The sequence below is a fragment of the Eptatretus burgeri genome, chromosome 1 (genome assembly GCF_056783735.1).
Source record: "Eptatretus burgeri isolate ZD-2024b chromosome 1, Ebu_testis_v1, whole genome shotgun sequence".
Lineage (NCBI taxonomy): Eukaryota > Metazoa > Chordata > Myxini > Myxiniformes > Myxinidae > Eptatretus > Eptatretus burgeri.
Window position 1 is genome coordinate 153,852,854 of NC_140961.1, and position 14,107 is coordinate 153,866,960.

General features: G+C 41.8%; 1 protein-coding gene across 1 annotated transcript in view; it reads right to left on the reverse strand.

The window, feature by feature from the left end:
- Window positions 1–2,383: 2,383 nt before the first annotated feature.
- Window positions 2,384–14,107, reverse strand: part of LOC147035788 (vomeronasal type-2 receptor 1-like) — a 41,338-nt gene continuing 29,614 nt past the window's right edge. The window contains 3 exon segments of the mRNA XM_085869483.1: window positions 2,384–3,263; window positions 3,798–4,189; window positions 13,801–13,924. Coding sequence (XP_085725609.1) covers window positions 2,640–3,263; window positions 3,798–4,189; window positions 13,801–13,924 — 1,140 coding nt within the window. The 3' untranslated portion in view covers window positions 2,384–2,639.

Genomic DNA, 14,107 nt, shown 5'->3' on the forward strand with positions numbered 1-14,107 from the left:
AACAAACAGAAAGGGGTGAAAACAGTAACCTCCATGCATCTTCGAAGATGGCGGTTAAAAATCGAAATTTTGTTGAAAAAAGAAGATGCAAAATTTTTTTTTTCTCTGAAAAATTTTATTTTGGGGGGGGGGGGGTTGGAAATTACTTAAAGCATGTAGAAATGCAAAAAAAAAATTGGGGGGTAACAATTTTTTTTGGGGGGGTTGGAAATCACTTAAAACATGTAAAAATGCAAAAATAAAAATTTTACTCAAACAATTTTTTTGCGTGTGGGGGGAGTTGGAAATCACTTAAAATCCGGAGAAATGCCCAAAAAATTTTTTTTTCTCTAACAATTTTTCTTTGGGGGGGTAACAATTTTTTTTGGGGGGGTTGGAAATCACTTTCCATGGAAACATGTAGAAATGCAAAAAAAAAAAAAATTCTGTGATTTTTTTTTGGGGGGGGAGGACCAAGTCCAAAATTTAATGGCATGATCCTTGGACCATACAGAACCCCCCCACCAAGTTTCGTCGAAATCCGTTGAGGGATTTTTCCGTAATACTGTTAACAAACAAACAAACAGAAAGCGGTGAAAACAGTCACCTCCATCCATCTTCGAATATGGCGGAGGTTAATAATCACAAAGTTTCAGAGAAGGAAGGTTTATTCCAAGGAAGTTGATTATATCTGGTCCGCTGATTTGATTGAACTCAATAATGATAAGGAGACAAGTATGCTTTAAAAGTTATTGATTTGAGGAGTAGATATGGATGGGTTGTCCCTTTAAAAAACAAAACAGGTAATACTCTTATGTTAGCCTTTCAACAGATATTTAATAAAAGTAAGAGAACACCTAAAAAATTGTGGACTGATGAGGGTATAGAGTTTTATTACAAGACATTTATGAATTTTCTAAAATATAAGAGTATTACATTATATAGTACCTTTAATGAAGGGAAGGCCGTTGTTGTTGAACGTTTTTATCGTACCTTAAAAGGGAGACTATCTAAAAAATTCACACAACTCGGTTCACAAAAATGGTCATCTTTTATTCAGGATATTGTGGATAAGTATAATAATACGACTCACACATCAACAAATATGAAACCATCAGAAACATTTTCTAAATCAAAATATGAAAAAGAGATTAATGTCAGAAAACCTAAGTTCAAAGTTGGTGATATCGTAAGAATATATAGGTGGAAATATCATTTTGAAAAAGGTTATATTAAACGATGGACGAACGAACTTTTTAAAATGGTTTATGTAATAGATACGGTTCCTTGGACGTATAAGATATATGATTTAGAAGGGAAAGAGATTTTAGGTTCATTTTCTTCACAGGAATTACAAAAGACAAAGTTAAATTGAATTTTTTTGACTCCGCCCCTTTTTGATTCCGCCCACACAAACCCTACCCACATAAACCCCACCCCACACAAGCTCCATAATTGTATTTTTCAGATAATTTCATATTTCTCATTTTCATGTTTCAATGGCTTGCAAAAGCAGTTTGTTGAGCATGGCAATCCTGTTGGTTCATTATTTTTGTTGTGATCAATGAAGTTCCACTTTATGCACATTCCTTAATCTTTTATTCACTCAATATAATCGTCATAACAGTAGAAAATGATAAGTTTAATGCTTTGCTTAAAGAAATACTCCTTCTTCCTCTTTCAGCTGCTTCCGTTTGGGGTCGCCACAACAGATCATCCGTTATGATCCACATACTGATTTGGCATAGGTTTTACACCTGATGCCCTTCCTGATGCAACCCTAGTCGCCTCTTACGACACAGGGATAAGGATTGGGTTTCACCATGATTCCGGGCTGCCCTACACCCTCTCATAGAGCACAGAGCTCCCGTCCTCATGCGATCCTCCAACCCAAGCCTCCGACTAACCGGATTACAGCTGCACGCCACTACGCCCGTTCTTTGCTTAAAGAAATACATTTTGTTATATTAATATCCAATTCGATAAAATTCAGAATTCACTCCATATTTTGACACTTATTTAGTCAACAAGATGTGATTCGCTCATCCAGAATATTTTGATTATATACTTTCATTCGCATATGAAAATAGATCGTATTTTCAAGGCAAACATGTTTGAATAGGCCAAATCAAAATAGTGGCTAAGACCCCTGCGAGGTGAAGTTGGGCTGACCAAGGACAAGCCTTTCTTGAGGTAAGCCGTTAATTGTCTTCAAAAAGAGGTGTTTAAATGGACACAAACATCCAATTTTGATTCATGCATTTAGTTTAAGTTCCCTAATTATGCATGGAAGTTTGGGGCTGCTATGTTTCATGGTTATGGAGTTATGGAGGACACACACACACACTGACATTTATTATTATGACAAATACAACTGGTTGGAATATAAAGGGGTGGGGAGAAAGAGAGAGGATTGGGGGAGGATTTGTGGGAGAGGATGTGTGGGGGAGGGGGGATGATGTGTGGGGGAGGGGGAGGATGTAGGGGGGGAGGATGTGTGGGGGAGTGAGGAGAGGGTTTACGATTCGAGAAATAATGTCATCACAAATTTTCAAGAATACACTTTTACTGATGCAACACTCTGAATAAAAGAGATTTGTATTAAAACAAACAACTCAGATTAGGATTTTTTTATTGTATACACATGGTGTAAGGTTCATTCATAAGTTATTTGTTTTCTTAAATTTAAAAATGACATAGCATTGAGGCAGAATAACACATACAAACAATCCATAGGCGATAGCTACAATAGCAAATATCTCCACGGCAACAGAAAACTTTCCTTGTGTGCTGGAATAGGCAGGAACAAAAGCTACGCTGACCATGCAGAAGAACAGCATGCTGAAGATGATGAACCTTGGTTCACTGGAACCTGGGATTCTTTCACTCCCTTTCATAGCCATCACTAAGCAGGATATCACCAGGACACAAAGGTAACACAAAGCACATGAAACCCAGATTGGAGATGCCCCAACACACTCTAAAACCACGGTTCCCAAGCGGTGTTCCAGATTGTTGTGTGGTTGTGGTTTCTCAACGACTGCCCAAGCTACACTAAAGCCTGTTTGTGGTAATGAACAGAGTAATAGGAGGACATTTGGCTGAGAACAACTTCCCTTTCGATTATTGCAGGATTCTGACACTGGAAGTAAATATAAAGGAACTTCAAATCTGTACACAATTGATGATAAGAATTGCAAACGATCAATGGAGATAATGATGTCCAAGAAACAGAAGACCAAATAATAAATGGAAACGGAAAAAAATAAAAAATAAACTGGAGTACAATGGTTTCAAATTCTAGAAACAGAAAAATTGGAACACTTTGTGTGTGTGTGTGTGGGGGGGGGGGGGGGGTCCTTCATCTTGTTTGGATGAGAATAGTCTAATCAAGTCAAGTTAACATGTGCAAAAGAACATATTCATTCTGTTTTAACTGAATGTACTTATTCCACAAAACTCTCTCTCATCACGAATCACAATTAGCTTGAAGTTGTATTTTACAATCAGCATTTATAAATGAAGTTATTCATGGAAATGTCGAGGCAAGAAAGTCCAATGTATTTGTGACACAGGACCTTATCGTCAACAATAAATACTCGATTCGAATGTTGCAGAGGGAAGACGATATTTTATGGAAGGAAATGAACGGTCACATGGGATAAAAAAGATATCTCAACGGAGCTTTAAAATTGGAATCTATTGCTGCCTCCTAATTTATTCTTCACCAAAAACATCTCACAGAAACATATTTATAGCAATGAAAATAAAATCTTAATTGTTTTTTTTTTGGGGGGGGGGGAATATGATCATCATTCTTTACCTTGAGAATTGATGAGTATGTCATATGCCTTGGTGAGCACACAGATAATTGAAAAGGTGATCAAACCAAGTGCCACAGATTCTCTCCATTGACAAGACAAGTCTGTAGGTTCACCCACAAACCCTACACTACTTACAAAGTTGCTTGCAATTGCAACGAGTAGCACAAAGTGAAACGCGGACTTCGATTTAACCATAATTAACTTGTGGTACTTCACCATCATTATCCAAACCATAACCACCATTGTAAAACCCAGAGTAGTAAAGGCCAGCAGAGTGAGAGCCAAAGGATCAGAGAAAGCCAGAAACTCCCTTGGCATTGGTAAACAGGTGCTGTGCAGTGTGTTGGACCACAGGTCTTCTGGGCAATGTTGGCAATCCTGTGAGTCTGCGTTCAAATCAGTCACGTAAAACTTTTGAATTATGCATGTACATGCGTTATTTGTAATTTTAATGCTTTACACCTCACTGATTTTTATCCCCCACATCTTCACACTACTAGCTCCTATAGAGTCACATAATGATCCATCCCATTCTCCTCATTATGAATAGACTCTCAACCACTCTTTATCACCTTAATGTCCCCAATATCACGTCTAACCCTTTGTCTGCTCTTCACCCACCTATAAGTAACCTTTCAGCCTCTTCCAAGTCAAACTTATCTTACTGCCCTCATCACACCTCGTGTCTATCCATTGCTTCTGCTTTCAGTGCCTCTTCTCTTTTCTGTATACCTTCTAATTTCCTCTTGCTCCTGTGGTCTGCGAAGAATCCTGTAGCTTGCCATTCCTCAAAGGCCTTTTTATCCTGTACTCTTGCTTACTGAAGCTTTGAATACCACTTTTGCTCCTCCCTTCTTTCGATTTTCCACAGGCCTTAGTTGCTAGCTCAGTAAGGCCTCCTTTGTGTTGTTCCAGCCCCATCTACTCCCCCTGCACCCACATCACCAGACTTCTCCGAGTCTTATCAGACTCTCCAAACATCATTTTCTGATGTCTCCCATTTTCACCATATTCTAATGTTTCACACATAATCAATACTGGCTCACTCATGTCTCCCCTGGAATCATGTAATAATCAACAATCCTACAGTAATTTTTGTTTCCCAAAGAAATAATCTATTTGGATGCTGTATGGCCACTTTTGAATCTGATCTGATTTTGAATCTGGAACAAAACCCTGAGTTTGCTACAAATAGTTCTAAACGTTGTGCTGTCTCCAATATCCATTCTTCTTTCTCAGTTAATGTCCCAGAGCCATCCCTCACCATGTCTTCGTTGATAACGACTAACTTCATGACATCGATGCTTTTTCAAATTACCTCAAAAATCAACCACCACCCCCTCCTATGGAAAAGATCACACGAAGTTCTCTGTACTATTCCACAACCCTTCCTTTTCCAGCCCCTCTATTCCCACATAATCCCCCTTAACATTCAGATTTACAGACAGCAGTGATTCACGAAACTTGACAACCCTCATCTCCTGCTGTACTTACTCAATCCAAAACCACCCAAATGCCATTGTTCCTGTCCTCTCCATTGTCAAGAACCTAATACTCCTTGTCAACCCCCCCCCCCGCCATCAGGTCGGCAAAATGAGCACCAGTGTACTGATAAGGAGACACTGCATCAGCGGCAAAAAGCCGCGTCCCAAACAATGATGCAACCAGAAGCCACAGGCTGCACTCGATAGCCACCCCCCCCATCAATACTTATGCTCTCCTCCAACCCAAATGACCCCAATCCAAAGCACTTTCTTTTTCCAGGTTATTGTGATTTTTCTACGTCTCCCTCATCACTTTTCATTTTTAGTTGGCACTTGGTTTGTTCCTTTGCTGTTTGATCCCACACCTTCCCCTTCACCTTCTTCCTGTGTTTCATTCAGCTTGTGCACAACTTGTTCACCAGCACATTTCTTTCTCTCCCTTCCATTGATCTTATTCTCACTCTCATTTCTATTCTTCCGTGAGTGTTTCCCCTTTTCCATTTTGTTCCATTCAATTTTGATTTTGCTCTTCCATGAGACTTGACAATGCACAGTACACAAAAAGAGGTAAAATCATTGGAATAAATAGATGTTATTTGTCAATCCACACACAGGAAGAACACTTAGTACAGGGGTGAAACCATGAAATGACATTCGAATTTCTGGTTACAAGCTGGCCTCCCCAATAGTGTTTTAGTGCAAAAGATCCTGCATTTGTCCAGGGAGGATGATGGCTGAGATTTTTTCCAAAATGGGAAGAGATTAACCCTTTTACAGAAATGCGTAATTTCAACCAATAACAAAATAAAACATGCGTTCTTCAAAATATTCCCGATATTTTCACTATTTTATTAGTTACAATAGCAAATTATACCTAATGTTGAAGCTTATGACGCTGGGTTTACAATAGATGGAAAATATTTTTGACTCCTGCTACATTAGAGTGAGCTCGAGTTCAAAGGTCATGTTTCCCTGAAGTTTTATAATTGTGGGGTATTTTTTAACTCACCACCCACAAAAATATATTTACACAAGAAAAATGCCCCAAAACATAAATTTTATCACAACTACACATCGCTGGGCAGTGTTTGAAAAAGAAATGGTCATTTTATTCTGAACAGTTGTGTGAAGTTACCAAGGGTCAAAAAATGACCCTTCTTTTAAGAAATTCAGGAAAATCATGAAAATGTGTTTCAATGTCTCCTCAAATATTCAGTACTTAAAAATCAATATCTACAACATCTTTCTTTACAACCATATGGAATTACTAAAGAGAACTCTAAAAAGAAGAAAGTGTCTGGGGCCATTTGCACAGGATTACAATGCCTTGTAATGTATATCAACAGTTTGTTTGGTCTTGATATATGCACCATGGCTTTTATTCACTATCATCATCATCATCATCATCATCATCATCATCATCATCATCATCATCGACTGCATTGTTACAGGAGCCTTGGCAACCACAACCTTTTGTGCACATTTTTTGTCCTGCATTAATACAGCCACATGTCTTGCCATAACTTGACTTGCATGAGCAGCTCACTCGCTCTTTGCATACATTTGGAATAGGGACTAGAGTCATCAGCTCTGGTTTCAATGTCCCATTCTCGAGGATCCATCCAAGTTGCCTGGACTGGGAAGATCTGGCACTGGGATCAACGCTTCCTTCCACACCAGGCGTTGCAAATTGGCGCCTGCAATGTATTTATCAATGGCATCGTTTGTTGGGGGAAGGGCATCACGTGTCTTCTTTCCCTGGCAAAAAAATATTTTGACGTTTCTCACTGTAGGAGTCGCAGTCCTTCAAATACAATCTACAGGCAAACTTCTCAGCCTCTACTATCACATCTGAAGTTAACTCTTTGTACGCTAGCATAATCAATGTCTCTGATTCCAGGATAAATACTTTCGAGGCTATTTTCTTCCCCTTTTCCTGAAAATTGGCTGACTGAATCACAGCCTGTAATAGCATGAAATACAATTATATTTTTTTACAATTTAATCAGGAAGGCTGATTTCATGCACTGGTATGTACTCTCTTTTACTGGTTGTTAATGTGTACATCCAAATTTATGGTGGCAACTTGCTCCTAAAGCCAAGTGGTAAAACCAGCATGTCAGTATCTCTGCATTGGATGACAACCCATTCATACTCATTCTTGCAGCCATCATCTGAATGGAGAATCAGCTGGGTATCCGCCTTCTTCATGTGTTGGTTTCATGTTTTCATTGTTTCTTTTATTAGATTACCAGAGCTCGAAAATGTTTTCAAAACCTCCAAGTACTAACATGTGTTACTGGTACAACTCCTTGGCTTTCTCTATTAATGCTGCTGAAAGAAGTGCAGTGAGGTCATCCTTGTTGGTGGATCAACTGATTAATGACATTGTGCATGCGTGCCCGATTTTTCTGGATGCTTCATGGTAGTGATCATACAGCACATAGTTCCTTGAGTACACTGGACCAAAGCAATTGAAGATATTTCTGCAGAACACACCACTCAGGTCACCAAATGTCTTGGCCTTGTCTGGTTTTCCAATTGCCCATATGAGTGCGAGTCCATTAATGAGTAAGCATGTTTTGGCTTCACTATTAGACAGCCTTGCTGGAATCTGTATGTTCTTTGTCAGTAATTCAACCAACTGTCATTTATCTGTTGTATGCAATTTATAGTTGGTTTCAACTTGAGCCTCTGGCACTGATGACAATTCATACTGTAAGATTAACCTCTCTGCCACTTTGAGATGCCACAAACAATCTTTGAAGAAGATCTTTGTCTGCTTTGACTTCTTAATGTGTCCCATTTGTTTTTGGAACTTCGACTTTGTACATTGTAGTGATTGCTGTGGTTTTATTACAGGGTATTGTAGCATAAAAATCCTTTGACTTTTCAACAAATGCAATGGTTGCAAAGGATTCCACCAGTGACATATCAATTTCTGATGCTGTAAATATTTCCTTGGTGAGCTCTTCTGGAATAACACAATTTGTGGTTAAGCATTAAAGTTTTCATGATGTTCTCTGTTGGGAGTGCAGACTTGGAACTGATTGAATTCCACAATCAGACTCTCCATGCCCTATTCATCTCTCCTTAATCTGGTTGGTCCTAACTCAAAGTGGCACAATTCAGCATCTAGTTCTACATCCACATGCACAGTGAACATTTTTAATGTTGCTTCTGATGATCTTGTCTTTTCATTATAAGTCAGGCACCACTTATCCCTTGCAGCGTTCTGCCTTGTGATGCTAATGATTCCACCTCTCACTTTTGATACCTTGTTAATGTGCTCTAGGGTCTGATCAGTGGAAAATTAAGAGAATTTATGATTCATCCTTTCACAGAAAATTTTCCCTTAACAAGTAAATAATTAATTTGAGGGGCTGATGTTGGGCACTGCTGCACACCAGCTAAGTAGACTGGCCCCCATTTGTAATTGTTTCTGTCATTACATACAGCAATCCAAGAGAGCAGCCATGCAAATGACACTAAATGAAGTTCCCATTTCCCTTCTCTTTCTCAGCATGAATGAAATTCAAGAGGATTGAGATCATCTCCATATTGCTCATCCAGTACTTAAAAGTTTGACTATCAACATTAGGTCAGGTATGGGAGCATGTGCCTGAACAGCGCACCGCTGCATCCACTTTCCACCGGTACTCCAGGGGCCTCCATCTGGCCATCCCACAGGCAGATGCCAGGCCCATCCCCATCTCCTTGAGATGCCGGTCAACCTGCTCCAACCATGAGGCACATGGTCGGCCCATTGGCCTCCTCCACTCACGAGACTCCCTCACTGAGAGAATCTGGTGAGCAGGATCAGTGTCAGGAAAATGAGCCACATGTCCATACAGCTGCAACTGATACTGACGGACTACGCAGGTAACAAATCTCATCTGAGTCTCTCTCAGCAACCGCTCGTTGGACACAAAATCTGACCAGTGATAGCCAAGGATTCTCTGAAGTAACCTGGTACAAAAGGAATTAAGTCTCTGTCTCAGATCCTTGGTCAGAGTCCAAGTCTCGCATCCATAGAGCAAGACTGGAAGCACCAAGGACCTAAAGACTCGGACTTTCGTCCTCCCACACAGGTACCGGCAGTGCCACACCCCATGATCCAGTGAATGCATGACTCCCCAGGCCCACCCCAGACGTCTATTGACCTCTGTCTCACAGCCAGCAGAGACATGAATATCACTGCCAAGGTGTGTGAATCTCTCCATGACCTCAATATCCTCACCACAAACAGACACAGACAGGACAGCACCATCCAAGATGTCATTGAAAGCCTGGATCTTAGTTTTGCCCCAAGAAACACGTAATCCCAGCGGCTCTGACTCCTCATTCAGCACCTCGAGGGCCCCCAAAAGGATATCTAAAGTCTCCACAAAGATGAAGGCATTCATCTGCGAAATCAAGGTCCGAGATCTTGACATTCCCAAACGATGTGCCACAGCTTGATCTCTCCGACATCCTCCCTAGATTCTAGTCCATAAAAGTGCTATAAAGTGCGGGGCCAGTACACCCCTGATTAATTCCAGTAACAAATGGAAATGAGTGAGAGATGGTACCACCACATTTCACAGCACTCTCAGTACCAGAGTAGAGTTCAGACATCAGATCGATCAGTTTTGGTGGCACCCCACGAAGACCAAGAGTCCTCCAGATGGCATCCCGATTCACTGAATCGAACGCTTTACAGAGATCAACATAGCCTGCAAGCAGCCCCTACCAAAACTCTCGTCTGCGTTCAGTGAGGACACAAAGAGCATGGATACGGTCAATCATTGACCTCTTTGGTGTAAAGCCTGACTGCACTGTACACTGGTGCTCAAGCAGATGGTGGCAAACCCTATCAAGAATTATCCGAGCAAAGACCTTGCCCGGCACTGAGAGCAGCGTCACCCCTCGGTAGTTGTTGCAGTCTTGGCGATCACCCTTCCTTTTCCAGAGCGGGACAATAAAGTCCCTCTTCCAATCAGTTGGGATGATGCCTGTGTTCCAGACAGAGCACAAAATTGCATGCAATGACATGAGTGCAGCATTTCCACCAGCCTTGATAAGTTCAGCATGGATGCCAGAGATCCCTGGAGCTTTACCCCGCTTCAACCGGTTCACTGCAGCCCGTGTTTCCACAAGCGAAGGTGGACCACTGTTGATTGGAGGGTCAGCAACAGGGATTGTAACACCCTTGACCTCCAACTCGACAGCTGGTGGATCAGCCTGGTAAAACCGCTCAAAGTAACCGGCCCAGTGGGCCTTCACTTCGGACTCCTCTTTCAAAAGCCTACCACTCTCTGCTCTAACTGCAGTGCTCGGAGGGATGTGCTTGGATGAACGGAATGTGCAAAATCCCCTGTAAGCAGGACGAGAATCACCTGTCCACAGGTGATGCTCGAACCCCTCACAGATTCCTCGCACATAGTCCTCCTTGTCCACCCTTAGTGCACATTCTGTTTTATGCCTCAGCTCCCTGAAAAGCTCAGCTCTGCCATTCAGCCTGGCCCTGCAACTCTGGTCAATGGTATCCAGTGTCCCTTGAGAGACAAAATTCTTCTTTGCCCTGCATTGAGTTCCAAGTCATCCTCCGGCAACATCAAGGACCATGGTCTTGAAGGCACTCCACAACTCCTCAGGACCCCCCAAAGCACCCAGACCCCCAAATGTCCACTCAGCCTGTTTGCATACTCCTCAGCTACTCTCTCATCTTTGAGCTTGCCAACATTCAGCCTAGGCTGGGATGCTGCCATTCTCCCGGATTTAAGGTGCAACTTTAGGGTTGCAACAACAAGCCACTTGTCAGTATTGAGGAACTGAGCACTCCAGTGGACCCTGCAGTTCTGGATCATCCTCCAGCGACCATCATCGATGACATGGTCAATCTCCTTTGCCACACCACCCGTGTTGGAATACCAAGTCCAGTGATTAGCTTGTGGGCACTGAAACCATGAACCAGCCACCCTAAGTCCGTGACTTCTTGCAAAGTCAAGGAACTTAGTGCTTTTCTCGTTCATATTTCCTGACCCATGGGTACCAACACATGTCTCATAACCATCCCTTTCAGTTCCATTCGATGCATTGAAATCCCCCAAGACTAGAAGTGGATCTCGTCTGGGGCACTGATCAACCACAGACTCGAGCGTGCCGTAGAATGCATCCTTCACGGTGAGATCACTCGCCTCAGTCGGAGCACAGACAGAGAGCAGGGAAATGACACCGAAGGAGTGATGTATCCTTAGTGTCATAATACGCTTTTTGACCAATGCTACCTCAATTATCATTGGGGTCAGTTTATTGAACACATCTACAGCAAATCCTTGAGTGTGGTAACCATCAGCGTGACCAGACCCATCGTAGCTGTAACCACCCACCATTATCTCACCGCAATCCGGTCTCCGAAACTCAGGGAGTGCTGCAATACCGATGTCCTAAAGCTTGGGCTCAGATGATAACAGAGACAGGTGATCATCCTCTCTTCGGGATAGGACATTCCAGGCACCCACCCGAAGGACCGCCTCATATCAGGTTAACCCAAGGAGACCGCCGTTGGTGGACGACACCTCAGCACCACTCTGACACACTTTCCTGCAATCTAACCCAGGAATGTTACCCCGTGGTTTCCCTTCTATCATCAAAGTATGGGGGTCCCGAAGGCTTTGCCCCAATCCCGTCATCCGGTGAGCTGCCCTGAGAAGGGAAGCTGCACAGGAGTTTCTCCCACGGAGTGGGTTTTCAGATTTTTTTTGCGTTTTTGTGTTTTGCAGAATGAAGGATTTTACGGTGGCCGGAGTGCAAATCCTGCCACCAAACTCCAAATAATAAGTAGCACAACTGCAGGAGGACGTCCGCAGACACATTTGGCAATCGATATGGATGGCCGTTGGCTCACAAGGAGCTCCTCCGCCCTCCCTCAAATTCCTTTTGCAAAACTATGACTTCTCTGATCAACCTAATAAGTATTTTGTTTGCTGCCTCTGCTCTGTCCATGTTGCAATAATTCAAAGCGGTCACAATCTCATCAGCACACAATTTGATGTCATCACTAATGACTTTGTTATTGTCTTCTGCCCATGTAAGAAACTGATCCCAGTGAATTCGTCACAGTGCCTCTCCTGCTAACTTGTGACCAGGTACAGCCTTGCATGCTTTCCCATCCATGATGTGTCCCACTGTGTTCTCTCCAAAGACTCCACTTTCGACCCAGATATCCATCAACCCAGATTATTCAATGTGTTTTCCTGTTGATTTCATGAAGTTAATTATGATGTGAAAACCACCAAGTCTGACTATGGTGTTACTGAATTCCTCCTGCATCAGCCCCACAACCTTATTTGCCTTTGCGTTGAAGGCGTGGTCAAATGTAACAACAGTGTGTTGTTGTCCTAAGGATTAAGAAATGTATTTACACCTTGATAAAACTGTGTAGGCTGTTACCATGTCATCTGCTGGTGCATAAATGATTGGAATATACCGAATGCCAACAACCTTTGAATCCACATCTAGTATTATCTGATTGAATCCTGTCCATGCAAGATCAACTTAGTCACTTTCTACACACCCAGCCAATCTCGTCTGGATCCACGAAAAATCCCTACACTGAATGTATTGTGGTAAAAAATCGTCAGACAGACAGACAGACACCAACTTGCGTATTTTATCATGATATCAATGCAGAGACTGCATCTCATCAAGTGAACTGAACCTCCACTTAAGTTATTGAAAGTATTGAATCTCTTTGCAAATGCCCCCCACCCATTAAGACCATTTTTAATCCATAGGATCCTTTTTAATCCATAGGATACCCCCATTCCATCTTTCAGGGTCTTCTCCACTACTCTCCGATGGCAGTAAAGCAAAACTTCTTCGATATTGAGTTTTAAATATTCAACAATTGAGTGTAGATATCAACAGCACAATTTCACGATTATCCTAATTGTTTGAAAATCGGGATATTTTTGACCCAAGTTAACTTGACACCTGTTCAGAATAAAATGACTATTACTGTTTCAGAAACTGCCCAGAGAAGTGTAGTTGGGATATAAATTATGTTTTGGAAATTTATTTTTGTGAGTGTTTAGTATAAAAATACCCCAAAATGTATAATTTGGCGGTCACATGACCTTTGGCCTCTGGCTAACTCGAACTTAGCAGGAGTCCTAAATAGATTCTATCTATTGTGAAGCCAATGTCATAAGCTTCAAAATAAGGTATCATTTGTCAGTATAACTAATAAAATAGTGAAAATATGGGGAATATTTTGAAGAACGCATCTTTTATTTTGTTACAGTTTAAAGTAACGCATTTTGGGGAAAAGGGGTAATCTTTGCCCTTTTTGGAAAAATCTCAGCCGGCATCCACCCTGGTCAAATGCAAGACCCTTTGTCCTAAAAAGCTATGGTGGGTGCCAGCTTGTAACAAGAAAATATTATAAAATCATTTTTCCAGGCCTCTTTTTAGGTTTTGCCCCTGTACTAACTGGAATAAGCTCAGTGTCATTGGGTGTACAAACAAACCGGTAGTGTTGGAGTACTGCCCATCAGTGCAAGGAATGCAGTCAAAACAGCAAAAGGGCTCCCCTTTGAGAGAAACTTTCCGAGTTCCCGGCTGGCACGGCTCGCTACACACGGACCGAGGAACCTGAAAAACAAAGAGAACAAGTTAATCAGCTTTTTGTGACCAAGATTACATATTTATTATCTTGCAGATGCTGTCTTGACAAAATGCCTTTCGTGCTAAACAAATGCCTCTGTTTTAAACGAGTGTTGTGGAAACGGTGAGTGGAGTTGCTTAGAAGGTTGGACGAGAAACGCCGCTGGCAAG